At 42.9% G+C, this 22,867-nt stretch overlaps 1 protein-coding gene across 2 annotated transcripts in view; it reads left to right on the top strand.

The window, feature by feature from the left end:
* The window catches only part of BTK (Bruton tyrosine kinase), a 158,167-nt gene that overhangs the window by 133,311 nt on the left and 1,989 nt on the right, over window positions 1-22,867 (top strand). For both annotated transcript variants that reach the window (XM_063432219.1, XM_063432218.1), the window contains exons 9-18: window positions 655-717; window positions 4,544-4,598; window positions 6,571-6,650; window positions 7,013-7,134; window positions 7,693-7,767; window positions 7,887-8,058; window positions 9,030-9,246; window positions 19,145-19,209; window positions 19,919-20,037; window positions 21,012-21,169. In XM_063432219.1, the coding sequence (XP_063288289.1) occupies window positions 655-717; window positions 4,544-4,598; window positions 6,571-6,650; window positions 7,013-7,134; window positions 7,693-7,767; window positions 7,887-8,058; window positions 9,030-9,246; window positions 19,145-19,209; window positions 19,919-20,037; window positions 21,012-21,169 (1,126 nt within the window). The remainder of the gene's footprint in view (window positions 1-654; window positions 718-4,543; window positions 4,599-6,570; window positions 6,651-7,012; window positions 7,135-7,692; window positions 7,768-7,886; window positions 8,059-9,029; window positions 9,247-19,144; window positions 19,210-19,918; window positions 20,038-21,011; window positions 21,170-22,867) is intronic.

The following is a 22,867-nucleotide window of genomic DNA, read 5'->3' as shown; positions in this document are numbered from 1 at the left end:
AAGTAAAAATAGTAGAATTTTATTTTCAATGCCGAGACAACCTGGTTCTGTGAGCAAAAAAATTGGGGTTGGGTAGGCTATTTGCTTGTGAAGAGGATAGTGTGTTATAGTAGGCTATCTGCTTGTGAAGAAGATAATAGTGTGTTATAGTAGGCTATCTGCTTGTGAAGAAGATAATAGCATGTTATAATAGGCTATATGCTTGTGAAGAAGATAATAGCATGTTATAATAGGCTATATGCTTGTGAAGACCCAACAGCTGCCAATTACGTCCAGTGGGGATATCTGAAGGAGTGGGTGTACGTGAACAAACCGCGTTCACATGATCAGCTCAAGGAGAATATCTGTACAGAAATTTGAGCGCTAGAGCTTCAAACATTAACTCTTTGTTAATGTTGAGAACAATGCAATCGAAGGCGGCAAATGGAGCTCATTTAAAAGATGTCATTCTCCGTACCTTCCTACGTTAAACATTCATTGAATGTAATATCATTGAAATTGGTTCATTAATAAAGAAGTTATTCACTCCTCAAACCCACTCTTAATTTTTGCCCACCCGGTACATAGGTGAAGTAGTCTAATATGCAACATACTAGCTGGGCTGTTACCTTACATTCATATTGTTTAAAAAAAATTGATTTATTTATTGTTTAGACGGGAAGGATTTATACCTGGAAACTACGTCACAGAAGCCCAGGATCCTTTGGAAATATATGAGTGAGTATAAAAAAAAAACGAAATACATGAGAGACACAAGTGGGGAGAAATACAAGTGTACAGGTGGGCAGAGATAAGAATCAAAGGGCAAAAAATGCATTGGACAAGTAAAACCTGAATACATAAACACACAACTCTCAGACTGTATTCACACAAACACTAACCCTACATATGTTATCCATCTAATCACACACACAGTCACTCTACACAAACATAGCCCTACATTCATAAAGACACAATGGCACTGACCACAGATACACTCTGTATGCACTGTCACTCCACACAGATACTATCCTACATTCACACACCAACCCTCCACAAACATATACAACAACATTAACACATACACTAACCCTGCAAACAAATGCATTCTGAATTACTATACATACATTAAAGCATTCACATTCATAGGCATTCTAAACAGATATACCACTGCATTCACACATGCCATGTCTCGACAAACATGATTTTTCAAACTGAATTGAAAGTGAATTTACAATATTAAGACATACCTCAAAATATTTAAAGTGGACAAAGAGGAACACTTTAATTTTAAGTGTGTGAGTTAGTGAGGTCAAGGGCGGGGCTGTTGACTTACTGATATAAATTTATTCAACTAAAATGTAATTTATATCAAGAACAATATATTTTATTTACTTATTTATTACTGTCAGTATTATTGCTATGGAACTCTGTAATACACTCAGACACACCAGCAATATGGACCTCGAAAGTAGGGACATTAGGATTGAAACGTTATTGCATTCTATGAAGAAGTTAGTAGAAGTAAAGATCAGGGTGTTTAAGGGAATGTTATATAGAGGGATTTTACTAAGACATTCCATACAGTTCCATTCAAAATGTTACTGTACATATTAAAAGCAGTTGGCTAACATGGAAATGGTTGTTATAGATTTGAACAGAGGTTTACAGAGAGAGTGTCGAAAGTAATTGTTAAAATATATTTTCAGGTGGACAGCAGTGGTGAGTAGAGTCCCTCAGGGTTTTGTGCTGGGTCCTCATCTCTAAGTGACCAGACTGTTTTTAAATTTTCTTACCGTTAAGGACCAGGGCTGTTTTTACATTTCTGCTGTGTTTGTATTTAACTGTAATTTTCCTCTTCCTCATTTACTGTACCCACACACATTATATACAGTTTTTCTCGCCATAAATGGTCTTTCTAAATATACCATTATTTTAATCATATCATATAATTTAATATAAAAACCAATTATAAAATATGATGAAAAAATAAAAAACACACTTTTTCTAAATTTGACCCCCAAATCTACAACTGCCAAAAAAACACCAGCGCTAAATAGTTTCAAAATGTTGTCCTAAGCTTAGAAATACCCAATGTTAACATGTTCTTAGTTGGTTTTTTTTTGCAAGTTATAGGGCTATAAGTACAAGTAGGACATAGCTGTTTCAAAATATATATATTTAAAATGTATCAATAGTGACATTGTATAACTGTTATATGGCATAAATCTCTGAATCACACCTTACATGTACATATTTTTTAAAAGTAGACAACCCAGGATATTCAATATGGGGTATGTTCAGTCTTTTTTAGTAGCCACTTAGTCAGAAAACACTGGCCAAAATTAGCATTTATGTTTGTTTGTGTGTTAAAAATGCAAAAAACAATTATGAACGCTAACTTTGGCCTGTGTTTGTGGCTACTAAAAAAAACTGAACATACCTCATTTGTAATACTTTGTGTTGTCTACTTTTGCGAATGGTATGCCATCATGGGGGTAGTTATTATTCCTGGGCTACAATACGCTCTCAAAGGCAACATTTCAATGTGAAAAAATTGAAAATCAAGCATAATATTTGACCCTGTAACTTTCAAAAACACTATAAAACTTGTACATGGAGGGCACTGTTATACTCGGGAGACTTTGCTGAACACAAATATTAGTGTTTCAAAACAGTAAAACATATCACAACAATGATATCATCAGTGAAAGTGCCATTTGTGTATGAAAAATGCAAAAAATTTAATTTTCACTGACAATATTATCGCTGTGATATGTTTTACTGTTTTGAAACTCTAATATTTGTGTTGAGTAAAACAGTACCCCCCATGTACAGGTTTTAGGGTGTCATGGAAAATTACAGGGTTGAATACAGTGCTCGCAAATTAAATTCTCTGGACTTTCGGCCTGGGTTGTCAGGCAGGTCCCTCAAATTGCAATTAATAAAATTACTTAATTATGTAAAAATATTACATAAATATGCACGTAAAATTTAAATATATATACATATTTATATATTTGAAGTCTACGTTTATATTTATGAAATTATTTATGTAATAATGTATATGAATTATATATATATTTCCTATTATTTTTAATTATTTATATATACATAAATAAATAAATATATCATTTCATTCTAAGTGTATTTTGATATATGTGTGTCTGTGTGTGTGTGTGTGTGTATGTATATATATATATATATATATATATATATACATATATATACGTGTGTAATTTAATTATAAGTGTATCTTTATATTAATATATGTATATATTAATATAAAAAATACACTTAAAGGATCACTATAGTGTCAGGAAAACAAAGTGGTTTTCCTGACACTATAGTGCCCTGAGGGTGACCCCACCTTCAGGGTCCCCCTCCCGTGGCGCTGAAGGAGTTAAAACCCCTTCAGCCACTTACCTTATTCCAGCGCCGGGCTCCCTCGGCGCTGGTGACCTCTCCTCCCCCGCCGACGTCAGCAAAGCAGAATGCGAATGCGCGGCAAGTGCCGCGCGCGCATTCAAGCTGTCAATAGGAAAGCATTACTCAATAAAAGTATATTTAAATCCAAGAAAAAAATGCAGAAACTGACCGAAGTACTATTTGGAGAATGGAAGTTAAGAAGGCTAGAAAACTAATTTGTTTACTTTTAAAAAACATCTTCTTATAACATTATAGAAATATATGCAGGACCAGTATAAAGTTATCTGGTAAAATCCATTGAGACTTGAAGAAATTAGATTTTGCCTTTGCCAGAGAAAAGGGCTCTTTACAGTAACATGCAGAATGATCTACCTAAACAAGTGAATGTGTCAGATCCTATAGTTGTTTTTGGAATAGACTGGCGCGTTTAGAAAAACAGAATAATTAACAGTAAAATAATTTATATGCAGAGCAGTGGCTTCCTGAGTCAAAAAGAAATCTGATTGCCATTTTGGAGCTGAAACTGACACTTTTGTAGCACAATTAGAAATCAACGCAAAATGGGTTTTTTATCCTCTTTTCAACCAATAGCGCACACACTAATACACTTGATGAACTTTAGTCTTTTGCCAGCATTTATTGCTACCTAGCTATACATCTGTCTTTTCAAATTGTTCCATTAAAGATGTAAAAAATTGGAATATGCAAGAGATTGTTTCCGCTGTATCTGATGAAGTTGATGGCATGTGTGGCAGTGTGTTGTACTTGCTGGGTTTGATGTACTGTGTATATTAAAATCTGTTCTCTCTGTTGTAAAGCCTATTTTCTAAAAAAAAAAAAAAAAAATCAATTGATGTCTCCCTTGCAGTTATTTAGCATCACAGTTGCATAAAGCTGATTGCTCTAAATGTATGTTCTAGATATATATACCATATTTTAAATAACTCTTGACCTTGACCGTTTTACTCAATGCAAATATGCTCTGTTATTAATTTGAATAAAATATTGAGACAAAAACAGCCCATCCTTCTTCTTCCAGGTATCTCGTATATAGGGATACAGAGATGTTTAGAAAAATATATTTCATACCTGGCATTTACTTGTTTCTAGTGATTAACTGTTGTTATTCCACCAGATGGTATTGCAAGAACATGACAAGGAGTCAGGCAGAGCAACTTTTAAGAGCTGAGGTGAGAGACTGGACAATGGATACCAGACTGCATTTTAATGTGACCATCAAAAAATGGGAATAGAGCAGAGGCTTTTTTTATTTTTTATTCATTTAAAGATTTGTATTGATTTTCGTCTTGTCAATGACATAAACATAAAACATGAAACGGGGGAAGGTGCAGGGGGGGATGACTGATCCATACCTTTTTTTTCCCTCCACCTTACCTTCTCCATTTTTTTCTCCACTCCTCAGCAGGAGACGAGGGGCCGCGAAGCTCGTGGTCTCACCTGAGCCAGGGGAAATTACCCTAACACACATTACTCAACCTCACTTTCCTCCTCCTACTCTCCTCTCAGTAATGGGGCTACAAGCTGCCACCATTATATATTTATATATATATATATATATATATATATATATATATATATATATAGTCTCCCCACTACCCCTTTCACATGGACACTACCTGCCCCTCCCCTGCCTAACTGCTTTTCCTGCATCTGCATCTCCAGGCATGCACCTGCACACTAACCAGAGAAGGCATACAGCCCAAGAAGCTACTCTACAACTCTGCATTGTGGGTTCCCTAAAACATTTTCCATACCCGGTTACCCCCTCCCATAAGGTTACCTATTCCCACTGATCTGTTAACGCCAAACCTTAATCCCTTACCTGCACCGCATGCATACACAGATGATGCAACCCAACCTCCTGATCACTACCCATCACTGACATGAAGGCACATCAGTTCCACGCCCTATCACCTTATACATTGCCAATCATTTGAAGCATCAATTATTGGGGATTATGTAAGGTTATACTGCAAGATACCAAAGCTTCACGCTAAACTCTAGTGCCTAAGATGAATCACAAAGTCAAACAACAAAAGCAGGTGCTATAGATATGTGTTTAAGTAACTTTGTAGAATCTTGTTATAGGGTGGACCAAGCTAGACTCTACCATTAAAAATACACTCAACTGTGTTGGGTTGGCACTGTGTATAACTGTAAAACTTTATGTGAGACGGTCTTTCCTGTTTACTCATGTTAAAAATATTTACCTTAATAAAGGATTTATAAAAAAAAAAAAAAATAAAGTGCAGATTTCAACAGAAATTGACACTATTATAAATAAACCTTGTCACACCCCCTGGCTGTGAATCAGACAGCAGGTCATGTTACTTCCTGGTTTGGTTAGCTCTATTGAGGTAAACTGAAGAGGCAGAAATTGCCCAGAGCACCTGCCTTGCAAAGACTTCTCATTAAAGGAAAACTATAGTCAACTAAACAACTTCAGCTTTATGAAGCAGTTTTAGTGTATAGATCATGTCTCATGTTTCACTGCTCAATTCACTGCCATTTTGGAGTTAAATCACTGTATTTCTGTTTATGCATCCCTTGCTACAACTCCCCTGGCTATGATTGAAACAGCCTGCATGAAAAAAAAACTGGTTTCACTTTCAATCAGATGTAATTTACCTTAAACAATTGTATCTCTTGCTCTGTAAATTGAACTTAAATCACATGCTCTTGCAGGGTCTAGCAAGCTATTAACATAGCAGGGGATAAACAGAACTTGCAGTAAAGAAAGGATAAACTTTAGATGACTCTTTACAGGAAGTGTTCAGGAAGGCTGTGCAAGTCACATGCAGGGAGGTGTGACTAGGGTTCATAAACAAAGTGATTTAACTCCTAAATGGCTGAGAACTGAGCAGTGAGACTGTAGGAACATGATCCTTTAAGCTAACGTTGTCATGGTGACTATGGTGTCCCTTTAAGTTACATTGGGAACTCTGTGATTAGACAACCACAAGTAGTCTGGCCTGGGTTAGAAGGGGAGGGTGTGCAAAGGCAAGAGATAGACAATCTTCCAGCTTTTTAAATTAAATGCATGCATGTATCTAGTAACAGTGATTTTTATTTTATTAAGCAGTGGAGTGCCCTTTACATTTTGTTTATCTGTTGAGTTAATATGTTTAACATATCTTCTAGGGTAAAGAAGGAGGCTTCATTGTGAGAGATTCCAGCAAAGCTGGAAAATATACAGTATCTGTGTATGCAAAATCATCAGGGTAAGAGAAAACAACATGTGTGCCTCAAACATATGATCTACCATAACCACTTTATACATTTTTACATATCTACATGTGGTGGCATAATGGCAATTTTACGTACAGGCGTAGATGGGTTTACTTTTGCATGCAATGTCCAGTTTATGTATGGATGTGTGTGTATAGTTTTAAATATATCTTCAATGTCCACTTTATATATGCACATGGAAAGTTTTTTACGTATTATTTTTATTTTAATATTACTGATGTAACTAAACCCTTCACAGATTTCAGCTGCAGGCCCAGGAGGATCTTACTCCAGGAGGGAATGATGGTGGATTTGTGGAAATTGTTCATAAAACTACTTTTAATTTTCGTTTCAGCGATGGGATTATCCGTCACTACGTCGTGTGTGAGGCACCTGGCAATCAATACTATCTGGCTGAAAAACATCTTCACTCGTCTATACCAAAACTGATCAGATATCACCAGCACAATGCAGCAGGTTTGAAAAAGAACTAGAGTCTTTGCAGGAGACCATTGCCAAGTCAAAGGAAAGAAATCCAAATGATAGCTCTCAAACAAATGTCTAGAAAAATATTAAATTTTTATTAGTAAAAAAAAATCCAAGGTTACAAAAATGTGTCTATATGACATGCAAACATTAGAAATCACAAAGATGACAACATACTAAAATTACATTAATGAATGTTTAAAAACTCTTGGGATCATTCATTTAACTGGAGTTTGTTAAAAGTTGACAAAGGAATTGCAAAAATTAGGACAGAAATTGGCCAATAGCTGATTTTGAAGTTTTTTTTTTCTTCTTAAAATGTGTCTTAATTTGTCAGTTTGCCATCATTTCTGAGTTGACAAAATAACCATGTTTATTTCAACCACTTGGTGTAAATTTTAATCATTAACGTTGACTGTATAAGATAATCTAGTGAATCCCATGTTTCATGATCTGGATAAGTTTTTAGTTACCATATAAATAGTGTTGCTATACCAGTTCCACAAATTAAAATAAATAATTGAGCATGTTTGTCCATTCCTAACACAGGTCTGATTTCAAGGCTTAAATATCCTGTATGCTCACTTAGGAAAAGTGCTCCATCCATTGCAGGTCTGGGATATGGTAAGCAGAGATAATGAACATTTTGGATGGCACAAGATTATTGTATATGATGATATCCAATTATACAAGTGTGTATATTTATTGCATATAATTTTATCTCATGTTTCATAATTTCAAAGGCTCCTGGGAGATTGACCCAAAGGACCTGACATTCTTGAAGGAGCTAGGGGATGGGCAGTTTGGAGTGGTTAAGTATGGCAAATGGAGAGGACAACATGAAGTGGCTATAAAGATGATCAAAGAGGGTTCCATGTCTGAAGATGAGTTCATTGAAGAGGCAAAATGTATGATGTGAGTCACTCTGCTAACGCATCTACACTCTGATCACTTCTTTTTACATTATTATTGTTATGAAGATTGTTCAGTGAATCAGTCTATTCATTCTTATTGAAGAGTTAACCAGGGTTAAAAAGATTCAATATGGAACACCTTGGCCTGCTTACTAGTTATTTCAGGATCACATATTGATGTGATGTGACTGTATACAAACCTACATGGAAACTCAAAGAGTTTGCTATTTATTTGCTATTGTTGAAAATTTGAAAAAGACACAAAAATATTTTTTCATCATTTATATATATATATATATATATATATATATATATATATATATATATATATATATATATATATATATATAAAGGCACACTCTACCTTATATCCCCAGGTATTGCAATTTAATTAATTTTCAATTTGTTTGCCCAAGGCTTACTACATTAGGCTGTGGTGGTTCTGGTGTCTACAGTATTTCTTTAATAGCAGCTAAGGTTAAACTTTTCATCAACTTTTCTTAAACTAGCTTTTTGAAATACATAGAAACATAGAATGTGACGGCAGATAAGAACCATTCGGCCTATATAGTCTGCCCAATTTTCTAAATACTTTCATTAGTCTCTGGCCTTGTCTTATAGTTAGGATAGCCTTATGCCTATCCCATGCTTAAACTCCTTTACTGTGTTAACCTCTACCACTTCAGCTGTAAGGCTATTCCATGCATCCACTACCCTCTCAGTAAAGTAATACTTCCTGGGGTAAAGTAATACATGCCATTCTCTTCTAAGCAGGATGCCAACATATGCCTAAATGGTAAGGCTATTGACATCACTGTCTGCTCTCTGTGGTGAGAAACTTGGTTTTATGTGGAACTGACAACTGAGACCTTAACTAGGTTCACCGTAGCTATTTACTATAAATAAGACGTTGTGTAATGTTTAATCTTGTACGTGGTCCAATCTTTAACATGTCTTCTTCATTCATCTTAGGAAACTGTCTCATGAGAACCTGGTGCAGTTGTATGGTGTTTGTACAAAGCAGCGGCCGATTTTCATTATAACTGAATATCTGTGCAATGGCTGCCTCCTTTCCTTCCTGAGGGAAGCACGAGTAAAGGTGGCTCAGGGAGACTTACTTTCCATGTGCAGTGATGTGTGTGCAGCAATGACATATCTCGAATCGAATCAATTTTTACACAGAGATCTGGTGAGAAAACCTCTTTGATAGAAGTTAGATAGAAGTAAATTTGCAACGTCTCTCAGATTTTTAGAGCAGCCTATTTCTATTAATTTATTTGATGATAAAACCCTGAATTTCCAATCATCCACTGGTGAGTGAAAATTAAATCCTGGCAAGTAGGTATTCACCCCTAGTGAGTGTGCCATGGACCCTCCAGGGATGCAGATGCAAGTCAATTTTAAAAGTCAATTTTAAAAGTAAAACAGAAGATTACAAGGTACATAAATATAAAATATCTGTGTCTTGTGTTATAGAACAGCGCTAGGAGTGTGTGGGGATAGACACCTCCACTGTAATATTGTCACATATTCTTCATCTTCATGTGACAAAAACTGAGATAATTACCTTCCAAAGATAGAGGGGAGTGCTGCTCGGTGGTCTTCTGTTTCATGCCTGGCTTTTACGGCATGTCGGTGGACGCCGGCCGCTGCGGACCCAGGCAATTATATAGCCCCACGTTCATCCACGATAAAGACAACATCGACATGCGGGTGACGTCACGCAAAAGACGAACACGCGCGTTTTGGGGTCAAGGGCTAGTTACAACCAATCGGATCTGCAAAAGGGTTATTTAAACTCTCATATTCCCTTAGCTCATTGCCCTGTCGAGGTTTCCTCTAGATGGTTATCCGAGAGTGTGTTCCTGCTCGTGTTTTTCTGTTTTTTGACTTTGGCTTAGTTTTGACTTCCCTGATTTCTGGTACCCTTGACTTTTGGCTTTTCCTTATCACTGTGTATCGTTCTGTGTCCCTGACCTCGGCTAGTTTTCTGACTATTCTCGGGTACCTTAAGTCTGGCCATTCTAAGGTCCAGTAAGACGTTACCCTTAGTTCTAGGGTGTGATACTATTCTGCGTACTGGATCAATATAATCCTGACAAATGTGCAGACAAAGGGGATGGGCAGATTGGAGTCAGGTCCCCAGTAAAGTAAAGTTCCCATCTGGTGAATTGTCAAGACACTTCAATGTTACACTGAAATTATAATCTAGGATAAAATAGACATTTATTTGGCAATGTGTCTAGCAGTGTTAATTTTGTAGACTGGGGGCGTGGCCTGGAAGCCGTCGGAGATGGCCGCTTAACTTCGGAGCTCCGACCCGCGCAGCATTGTAAGCAGCACTAAACGCCGCAATACTCTCCCGATGGGGCGCACCAAACGGGCAGACACCCACCAGACCCCCAGGAGACCACTGAACAGCCCGCACGCCGGTTCCCTGGACGGCTACCTGCAAACACCGAGCAGCCAGCCACGCGGCACACAAGGCCCCAAAATGGCCGACGGCCAGTGCTCACCGCCGGAGACGGAACCCCAAGCGCTATCCCTAGCGGACATAAGAGCTGATATCAGGGCCCTTACTGCAACCATGAAGGACGACCTCAAAAGTACCTCGGACATGCTCCATGAGGCGATTAGAGCGGAGGTCGCCATCTTAGGAAACGAATTGGCAGCACATGGTAACCGCATTCAGACCCTGGAGGCCTCAGAACAGGCAATGTCTAGCCGCATAGAAGCTAATAACTTAGCAATTACCCGACAGGGGACTATCCTTCTGCACCTTAGAAGACAAGCTGAAGATCTGGATAACAGAGGACGCAGATCTAATATAAGAGTTCGCAACCTCCCTGAATCCAACGGAGAAGAAGACGTGGAGGCTATACTCTCCGCCCTCTTCAAAGGTATATTAGGCCCGGATGCACCGCAACATATCCAATTCGACAGAGCTCACAGGGCCACAAGACCGAGAAACATTGACAATTCTCCCAGAGACATTATCTGCTGCTTGCATGAATTCAAACTAAAAGAACTGATAATGTCCAAGGCCCGCTCCAAACAGTCCTGGCCGTTTCAAGGCTCAGAAGTGGCCCTCTACCACGACCTGTCACCCCTCACTCTTGAGGCCCGCAGGGCACTCCGGCCGGTAACCCAACTTCTGAGGAGCCGCAACATCCCCTATAAATGGGGCTTCCCCTTTAGCTTACTGGCCCGCCATGATAACGAATGGATCCCGATCCGGTGGCCTGAAGAAGTACCGATATTCCTGAGGCGACTAGGCCTGCCGCCCACGGAGGTTGAAGACTGGATCCTGAGGCCGACAGAACCACGCCCTGGCCCGATGGCACAAAGACTTGCACGACGCCGCAGAGAGGAATCGCCGCACAGACCGCCAGCGCACCGGCCACGCAACCCGGCCCAGCAGGCTGACTAACGACCTGGCACTGAGGTGGACGACCTGGCGTCTCCCCCGGCTGGTAGGACAGAGGCATCCTGGCGACTGAGATCATGACAGCTAAGTACATTTATGTTATTACACTGACAAATATCGACTTTGACCCGTGACTATTGACTTTACTCGCCTACACCACACACTAGTGCTGTTGGCATGGACTGACTCCCTGCGGACTGTTGCCACCCACCCGACGACATCACCCACACCTGAAGTGGTCAGGGGCACTTACGCGCCACCGAGACATTGACAATTTGGCACTGTTGAATGGAAGGGGTGGGATCCTGGATGCTACTTGGGAGGGGGGGAGAAAGTTGGGACATGGGACCTTACCGCTTAATACTGTAGTGACACTACACCTGGATCACCGCCAAACTAGGGGTACAACCCGATGCTACTCCAGGCTCTACTGGAGGACTGAGACTGTGGGTGAGGGGGATCGGGGCAATGTTGAATATTGAAAGGGTAAAATGCTTGAGGCGGGAGGGAGAGGGTGGGGGAGGATGAAAATGTAAAATGATGGTAAAGATGGTTGTATAGCACGGAGCCCACTGAGCACTGTACTTAGCACAGGAAAGTCTAGGGATCACTAGATCAGACAGGTACTGTATATGGAGGGTTTAAACCCAGTGAAACCCCGGACACACATCCCTGACTTAGCTTAAACGCCTCAACCACCCCACTCTTACCGCGAACTACCCCACACTCCAGACCGCACTCGCACTGCAGAGACAGGCACCCAGGAATCACACCCATTGTCACGGACCGACGCCTAGATGACGCACCCCACCACCATGACGACGACGAACTATAACGACCTACGCTTCACCTACGAATAACCTGACTGACTCTGACTTGCCCGATGCCACCTGAAAGCTGACTGACTATGAGACCCTACAGAGCCTGGACCACCGGACGGGGGAGACTCTACTAACGCAATTGTAGATAGTGCTGACCCAGACCCAGAGGGAGAGTACATAACCGCTAGTACCACCAGCAACAAAGTGCACACGAAACGCTATATTTTCAGCGGGACAGGTAATCCACCTGAGACTTCCAGACACACCCGCACACCACTTCGACTTGGCGAAGGCCACGACCCGAACCAAGCCCGTGTAAACCAGAACCACTGAGGGGGCCACAGCCGCGGCTACTCCGGTACATACCGTGTAGTGGTACGGCTCTGGACACCCACCCAGTTACACGGGACCACATCCTATACAAAAGGGTACACCAACACCTACTACATAAATTGGTATACACACACACACAGACACACCCTACATAACTGCCACACACACACCCCCACCACCACACACGACTAACCACCCGCACACACTCCAGGGGACAGCCGAACACAGGTAGACACACAAGCGCCTGCGGAGACACACCCGCAGTCGTTATACGACTGTGACGCTGAGTCGCGAGGGACCTCATACCCACAGCGCTCTAACTCTTCGCTGGGCGCCCCGGGAGGTGCTCACCTGGCCCCCCCCCCCTCCTGCCTCTCTCTCCCCCCCCCTCTGCGCTCTCCCTCCTTCCCCTTGCTCCCGCTCTTTCTCCCTGCCGCCCTACGGCGACTGATCCGGCAGGCCCCGGCCCCGTTCCCGCTCGCAAGAAGGAGAGACCCTTAGCGGGAGACGCGGAGCGGACCGCCTACAGCTGACCAGCGAGTGGGACGCGACAATGGCCTACTCTCCGGCACCCCTGATCATTACGACGCAGAACTGCAGGGGCCTCAACACCCCGGAAAAGAGATCACACCTCTTGAGAACCCTCAAGAGACAACACGTTTCGTTTGCTCTCCTGCAGGAGACTCACCTGAGAGTTGAGGCAAACTCGCTACTCAAAAACCGACATTACCCACTAAACTTCTATAGCAACCACCCCACAATGCGAAAAACGGGTACAGCTATCCTGATCGCAGCTAACCTCCAGTTCGTACCCACAGACCATCTGTCGGACGGCGATGGCAGATACGTATTCGTTAAAGGGATCCTGGCGGGAAGGACGTATACAATAGCGAACATTTACACCCCGAACTCGGGACAAGCCAGCTTCCTCCGTAGGACACTGAGAAAGTTAGCCAACTTCACGGAAGGAGTGCTGATAATGGGAGGCGACCTAAACGTCCCACTAGATCCTCTGGTCGATACATCGATGGGACGGAGTTGTGTCCCTGACTCAGCCCTGCAAACTATTCGACGATCCCTCAGAACGCTTCGCCTGACAGACGCGTGGAGGGCGCTCCATCCCACCGACCGGGACTACACCTATTACTCAACGCTACACCATAGGTATTCCCGGATCGACTACTTATGCATACAGCAGGAAGGACTCACATTCCTCCGAAAGGCTGACATCCACTCGACCCCCTGGTCGGACCACAGTGAAGTGAGGGTAGAACTGGAATCACCACTTTATCGCCCAGCTAGGATGACTTGGAGACTCAATGACGCCTTACTCCAAGATGTCCCGTCGAGAACGTTGATTGCGGATCAAATTCGTCGATACTTCGAGGAGAACTCTACAGAAGACGTTTCGGACATAACCATCTGGGAGGCGCACAAAAGTGTTCTGAGGGGCCACCTCATCAGAATGGCCACACAAAAAAAGAGGGAGGCAGGCGCACAGATTAAAGACCTCACCAGACAGATAGCAGATCTGGAACAGATACACAAAAGAACCCAACACGACCCAACTTACCGTGAGCTGACCCTGAAAAGGAAACAACTCACAGACATCCTGGAACGAAACCACATGAGACAGGTGCAACGTTGAGACAGGTGCATTCTTCTACACGCACGCTAACAAGGGGGGCAAACTTCTCGCCCAAATGCTCAGGGGACTGCAGAAGCAGGCGCAAGTACACGCCCTGCGCACTAGACAGGGCAAACTCACACAATTCCCAGAGGACATCGCCAACGAATTCCGGAGATATTACTCACAACTATACCACATCCCTGCAACAGATGGTGACACCGGTATCGCACAGCAGAGAATTGAAACCACCAACTACCTACAAGGGTTCAACCCAGACGCCCTCACCCCAGAAGAAGCGGAGGGTCTGGAAGCGCCCATCACCGAAGGGGAACTTAAGCTGGCCCTAAAATCGGCAAAAAACGGTAAGGCACCGGGCCCGGACGGGTTCCCGGTGGAATACTACAAAAAATTTAGCGATGACCTAATACCGAGATTAGTAAAAGCCCTAAACAACCTACGTGATGGAGCTTCCTTTCATAAGGAATCCCTAGCGGCGACGATCACAGTGATACCCAAACCGGGGAAGAACACGGAACAGGTGGGTAACTACCGCCCAATCTCCCTCATCAACTCCGACATAAAACTCTTCTCGAAGATACTCTCCCTCCGTCTGCAGGCCTTCATACCTAGACTGGTCCACCCTGACCAGACAGGCTTCATCCCGGGCAGGGAAGCCAGAGATAGTACGCTCCGACTCTTCATGCTACAACACCTGGCGAAACACCTGCAGAAGAAGCTACTTTTACTATCCACGGATGCGGAAAAGGCATTTGACAGGGTGAACTGGCACTTCATGATGGAGACACTGAGGAAGGTCGGTGTCGGAGAGGGAATGATGACCTGGATCCAGACGCTGTACCACCAACCTAATGCCAGAGTCAGGGTGAATGGAGCCCTCACAGACAGTTTCGAGATTCGAAACGGAACCAGGCAAGGGTGCCCACTCTCGCCACTCTTGTTCGCGCTCACCCTGGAACTGTTCCTTGACAAAATCCGCAACAACCCCCGGATCCTAGGCCTTACGCATAAGACTCAGGAACACAAGGTAGCTGCCTATGCAGATGATATGCTGTTCTTCTTAGCCGAACCCCTTGAGTCGCTCCCACAACTCATGAGCGAATTCCGGTTGTATGGTACACTATCGGGGCTTAAGCTCAACCTGCCCAAATGTGAGGTCTTGAATGTGACGGTCAGGGGAGAGGAATGCGCCACCCTGCAACGCCAGTTTCCGTTCCACTGGTGCACGGAATATATGACATATCTCGGGCTCCGGGTCACACCTGAAGCTAGAGATATATACGCACAGAACTACACACCCCTCCTGACAGACATCCTAGACGACCTTAAGAGATGGAACTTCAACCACATCTCCTGGCAAGGTCGTATAGCAGTCATAAAAATGAACATCCTACCAAGGATATTATATAAGTTCCACACCATACCTCGCACAATCCCACCGGCATTCTTTAAAACCCTCCGCTCAGCATTCCTCAGATATATATGGAAGGGAGAGAGAGCTAGGATCAAGCATGACACACTCTGCCTCCCCAAACCGTGGGGAGGACTGGCCCTGCCTAACCTCCACAAATACTACCAAGCCACGGTTCTACAACGCGTCAGAGACTTGCACCTGGCGTCCCCCCACAAACGGTGGACCTCCTTAGGCCGGGAATTGGCGGACAACCACCTACACCTCTTCCTATGGTACAAGGAGGCAGACGCCAAGAAGGACCTCGGGGAGGACTCGCCAATCACCCAGACTCTTAGGACATGGACCCGACTGAGACAAACTTCCTATATCTCACCTACCCCGAGCCCCCTGATCCCCATTGCTCATAACACGTACATAGGTGACGGAATACCGCCTCCAGCATGGCCGCTACCAAACCAAGACGGGTTCATCCCACTACATATGGCGATCACAGACAGGGGGATGAAGACGCTACAGGACATATCGGAAATAGAGAGACCCACGTTGATGCACCAATTCCATTATGCCCAACTTAAACACTTTTATCACAACTTACCGCATAGAAATAGACTGCATAGAGACTTAACGTGGTTTGAACAGCTATGCTTCCAGACACCCGAGGCGGAAGGTACAGTCTCCACAATATACCAGCGACTGGCGACGGGAGAGAGGGAGAGGAAAGATACCTTCAAGGGGCGCTGGGAAGATGCACTGAACAGAGAATACACAGAAAGTCAATGGGAGCAAGTACTATTGCTGCAACATAAGAGCTCCTCTAGCTCACAATACCAGGAGACGAACTACAAGTTGCTATCTCACTGGTACCGCACCCCATCTCTGCTACACCGAATCAGCCCAGAAATTCCAAACACATGCTGGAGATGCGAGACGGAGACAGGGACCCTACAACATATCTGGTGGGAATGCGACGGTATTAAGCCATACTGGGTGAAGGTTGGAGACGAAATACGAAAGATACTAGGCGAACCTCAGAACCTGACGGCAGACCTAGTACTACTGCACCACACGGACAAATCGCTCCCAGCTTACAAAAAGTCGATCCTCCGACACCTCTTGAACGCGGCGAAGACACTGATACCGCTGCTCTGGAAGAAGACGCACCCGCCGACGATCGGACAATGGAGACGTAAAGTGGATGATATCCAAAAAGCTGAATCCATAATAGCCAACCTGCTGGGCAAACAAGAAAAGCATGCGGATCACTGGGGACCCTGGTTCTTCTACCGCTCGCAAAACACGGATGATGACTGAAAGGGATGTGGGAATACGGGGCCCGGGCCTGCCTGATACAACTTCCCTACCTCCACTCCGATCTGCCATATCCTCGCCAGGGGCCGGGGGACAGGTGGGCAGGGACCCCGGTGAGACCAGAGAGGAGGCCCCACCACGGTTGGGAATGGACACCCGGGGGATGGAGTCAAGGGAACGCTACCAGCGCATAGAGTAACCAGACTTGCATGCAACGCGCGTAAGGGGATGACTATTTTCTTATAATATAGAATACACACACACACTGACAACCGATGCAACACGAGAGAGACTGACATCACACTGAACCACACGGGGGGGGGCGGGCGGGTGGGGGGACAGAGAGAGGTACATTTGGAACGCACACCACACATACCACCACACGCACATACCAGCACCTAAGACCACCTAAATTGACACCCACACATACACCAGAAGTAAGACTAGCCCAGAGATGACTCCACAGACGCTGGGTATCTTAGCAGACAGAGGGACGACGGAAACGTACTGGCTACGGAACACAGGGAACGCATAACCCGACACCTACCACTTAGAAAGCAGGGACAAATAGGGGAGCAGGGGGTCCACAGACGCTACCCTAGCCCCGTTCTCTACACTGGACACCCTGATACCAGCAGAACACATGAACAAACCACTGGTGAGTCGTATTAACTCCCAAACGCAGAACTACCTCAAGGCTCCACATAATTCCCACCGACGGATACCGGGGAAGGGGGTGGGGGAACGGATGCCTCATGCACCCCAGAGAACACACGGTAATAAGATCGTGACAGCTAACCCCTGACCCAGCCTAGTAGTGAACTGTGTCCAGTACTGCCATTCACACCACAACTGCAACCTGATACCTACCAACCCAAGCTCAAGTAGGGATATATAGGCCCATACCCGGAGCGCCGGACCCACCATCCGAGCTCCGAACCAAGTCTTGCACCTAACATCATTAGACCCTGGTGTATGAGGTGGTTGGATAGGTCGCTAAACAGACACCTAGAGCATGTATCTCTCGACACGTCCCTCTATGAAAGGCTATGGATACTACGCTCAATGGCCCCACTTGTTACTTCCAATGGCTCTCCCCGAGATCCGAGGGGCCACACACGGGGGGCGGGGGGGGGGGGTATGGGGGGACGGAAAACAGTAAACAGAATGTTAACATGTTGGTAGTTAATGATGATAATTAATGTTAATTAATGATGATATGCTTGTGTTCAGAGGTGACCTGCGTGTCGCTTCAATTGAAAAGATGACTTACAGATTTTGCATGTTACCGTTGATGTTTTGATCGCTGGGACCTGCGTGTCCCGCTTAATGTTTACTCTAAGTTGACTAAATGAACATATCACTTCAATAAACACATATTTACAAAAAAAAAAAAAATTTGTAGACTAACAATTTTCATCAGATTTTAGTCGACTAAAATTGAGATTTAGTCGACTAAAACAATTCAGATGACTAAAATTAAAATGTCTTTCTAGTCAAAACACTATGACTAAAACTAAATTGAAGTTTGCCGCCAAAATTAACACAGACAGGCCGGCCGCAGCCTGGGAGAGATACACCCAGAAGGGCTGGGGGACACAAAGAGACACAGAGGGTCTGGGAAAGGGGCAAAAGAGACAGATGGAGGCTTCTTTAACTAAACCCATTAGATTTAGTTGTGTCGACTAAAATCTACTGAAGATTTAGTCGACTAAGACAAAAACTATTTAGATTACTAAAATACAACTAAAACGTCCTTTTAGTCAAAAGACTATGACTGAAACGAATTTGAAATTTGCTGCCAACATTAACACTGGTGTCAAGTCTTAACAATTCACTAGGTGGGAGGTCTCTCCTTTACTGGACACTTCCCTTTTCTTTGTTTTTCCTGCAAGTAATAGTGTAGGACTTGACATTTTGAGCTTTGCCATAAGATGTTCCATTTTCACAATGCCTGCCCTTGAGAATTTACAGTTTATGACGTTCCCAAATATTATACAAAAAATGGTAAATTCAATCAGTACCACCACACCTTGAAATGCCTGCCTCTAATTATCTTCAGCCATGTCACACAATACTGGATACACCCAGCCATTCGTGATCCTGTTCTGAGAATATTCGTTCTTGTTTCTTCAGGCTGCCAGGAACTGCTTAGTAGCTGGAGATGGAACAGTAAAAGTTTCAGATTTTGGTCTTTCAAGGTATGGAAATCATCTGCCAGCTGGTGAAATAATTAGATAGTGGGGAGGAAAACTCAACTGCAATATATATATATTATATAAAATTACAAAATAGAATATTGTAGTATGCAATTATATTTTTATTTGACTAACAAAATACTTAAAATACTTTTTTTTGTCTTTTTAGTATTATGTAATTCCAATTAAAAGGTATCATTGCATAGTACAATTCTCTGGTATTTTGCCTTTGTCTACTAGACTAATACAGCTTATCCTATATATAGCTTATCCTATATATATATATATATCTTATCTCTAGAAACACATGTACACATACATTCATAACTAGCCACTCACATCTAATGAGCTACATCTGCTGTAGAAAAGGGCATCTCTTCCTCCCATGTGTCTATAGTCAGGAGAAAGGGAGAAGAGCTATTTGGTGGTCAGTGACAATTAGTAGAGAAAATGAGCAATTAACTGTAAGATTAAATTGAGAGACATTATCAGAGTTAGCGTCATAGTTTACTGCCAATTATACAGGTGCCATTAGTTTCAGTGATGTAGGATTTGGATGGCCAAAGTGAGGTCCAGCAGAGGATCCAACATATGGGTGGGTGCATATACATTGTCTAAAGGCAACACTTTGTAAAGTGTACTTATGTGAGAAAGCCTGGTTTTACACTTTAAGGCCCATGTCATTGAACGCAATATTCTATGTTTTATAAAGGTATGTCCTGGATGATGAGTATACTAGCTCACTGGGCTCCAAGTTCCCTGTAAGATGGTCCCCACCAGAGGTTATTCTGTACACCAGGTTCAGCAGCAAATCTGATGTGTGGGCATTTGGTGAGTGGAACTTTACTATCTACAATTCCAGGAAAGTGATACTTCTTTTTATGTCCTTTTATTCATGCAATTGATAGGAATCGACCAGCGAATCACAAGTTTTAGGTCAAATAAGCCAAGCTGGAAAGAATACCTGAGTTGGAGAATTTTAGTTTGCAATGCCATGTAGGAGATACTACAGATTCCTTAGCATCACCAACATATAAAGCAGCTGCAGTATACTTATACTTACATTTTTCTTCACAATTATTAACTATACATGGATGCATTCATGGGTTTGTATGACTGTGTGTGTTAAGCTAAGATGATGGTTGTTTCAGAATTGGCACAGAATCAGGGTACTAGGTTAATCATTATAATTTGCGGTCATTTTTACATTTTACACAAACCCTTCACAAGGAAAACATTAGGTGGCTGACATTCCTAGTGTCTGTACAGAGTTATTATTGAAGACGTTTACAACTCTGGAACCAATGACAAGTCAGGAATATAGTAACAACATGAAATTGGCCTAAACCTGAGGTCAATATAGGTTATCTCCTTCTTAAAGTCATACATGACAATATTTTGCCCTACCATTTGTGAATCTCTTGTGCAGTCTGAAAACACACACACACATAGCAATTGAATTAACATTCACCAGTTTTGCAATATGTAAAAAAAACTTATTGAAGTGACATTCAATGCAGCATAATCAGTAAAGCTAGCTGACTTCAGAACGTTGCTAATCACACAATTATGGGCAAGATTCCTTGAGTTAGCATAGGAAGTGCTAAAATATTTAATAGTGGACTTACACTGCACTATGTGGTACATTTCTCTAGTATCCACAAAAGTGTAACATCAGAATACAGGGGCCTACGATCAAAGACTATTTGTCCACAAGGGGAACATTTATATAGAACGGAAACATAACTCTGTAAGTAAATATATTGCTCTGTATATCTTTCATTGTGTTTGGTATTTATTACTAGGAGTCCTAATGTGGGAAGTATTTACGCTTGGAAAAATGCCATACGAAAGGTTCACTAACAGTGAGATTGCGGATCAGATAACAAGAGGTGTCCGTCTCTACAGACCTCAAATGGCAACAGAGCGAATATACAGCGTTATGTGCAGTTGCTGGGCAGAGGTAAGGAAATCACATAGAGTTCCAATCAATTTATAACCAGCATTGTCTGAGACATCTGCAGGAGTTGATCTAATCTCATTTATCAATCTATACCTGGTACACTTACCCTCATATACATATACAAAGATATGTGACAATTAAAGATTTTTTTTTTACAGGACTTTTCCAATTACGAGTTCAGTAAAAAGTTCAGTTCAAATTGCAATGCCTGAAGCACATGCTTGAGAATGTATCTCAAGCATTCACCCCATAGAGATGAGAAGGGGGAGGAATTCCTGGACACAAAAAAATACGCAAAAAGGAGGAAAATATATGGGTGTGGGTTCGGTGTGGGATTGGTAAACATGGCTGGTTGGAAAGGGTACATGGCTGGTTGGAGAGGATACATTTCTGGTTGGAGAGTGGCTGTGGACAAGGAAACATGACTGTCATAGAGGATATATTGCTATGGAGGGAAGAAAGTATTACTGTGTAGTGGACATTTATAAAGTTGCTGACATAATAGGATGCCCAGAGACATGAAATTATAAAACTTATCACATAGTTACATAGCTGAAGAGACAGGTGTCCATCAGTGTTCAGTGTTTCTGAAATTTGTTTTTTGCTATTAATCCAAACAAAGGCAAAAAACCCAATCTGAAGCGCTTTCAATTTTGCAGCAAACTTGGAAAATATTCTTTCTAGACCCCAAAATGGTAGTCAGATATATCATTTGATCAAGAAGCTATTACCCCACTAATTAAAAACTATATCCCTGTATATCATGTTTTCCCTGTATATCAGTATTTATCCAACTGCTGTTTAAACCTCTGTATAGACTAGGGGTAGTCAGCTTGGTCCCTACTAGTGGGCAGTTTGGGATTTCAGGTGGGCAGTGGTGGGTTCTGCAGAAAACGTCCAGTGGGCCTCGATGGCCATGGACCAAGGCCGGCAGGAGAGATCCTTTCATCTCCCCTGCCGACCCATGCAGAGCCAGCCTTGCTGTTAGTCCAGGGCTGTATTTACCGCAAGGCTGACAAGGCATTTGCCCTGGCCGGCACTTTCCAGGCGGCGACAAAAAACGCCACCCCCAAATGCCCAGGCAAATGTTTCTTAGTCTCGTTTTAAGGGGGCCCAAGAGCTGGCTGGCTGGCCACCTTTGGGCTCCCCCGGGGCGGGTGGCCAGTTCTGTCCCAGGCAGGCGGCGAGGGAGCACTGATTTGTGAGCTCTTCTTTCTCAGCTCCCTCGTGCGACCTGCAGTAATGCTGGAAGGCGGAATATGACATCATTCCGGCTCTCGGCATTACTCTGCGACAAGCGAGGGAGCTGAGCAAGAAAAGCTCAGCTCCTTCACTTCCCGTTTTGCCCGCCTGCGTGCCTAATCTTCCTGCCTGCCCAGCAGCCTCATCAGTCAGCCCAGCGGCCCCACTGGACCCCAGGTAAAAAAGATCCACCCAGCTCTCCCAAAGCTAGGGATGCTGGGTAGATTTAAATTGGCAGTCACACTTTGCATATGATTCCTACATCCATTCTGTCATACATGCATGCACACTCACGGTAGCCCTTTGCATCCTCTTTTAGATGTTCCTTTATTATTTTGATATCATTTTAACACTGACAGTATTTTAGTTATATTTTTTTTAGTTAATTGTTAATTCTTCATTAGGGCACTTGTTTTAGCATCTTCAAGTGCATAATTTATATAAAATGTTAATTGA

The sequence above is a fragment of the Pelobates fuscus genome, chromosome 9 (assembly GCF_036172605.1).
Source record: "Pelobates fuscus isolate aPelFus1 chromosome 9, aPelFus1.pri, whole genome shotgun sequence".
Taxonomy (NCBI): domain Eukaryota; kingdom Metazoa; phylum Chordata; class Amphibia; order Anura; family Pelobatidae; genus Pelobates; species Pelobates fuscus.
This window is presented reverse-complemented; position numbering and strand designations above follow the sequence as displayed.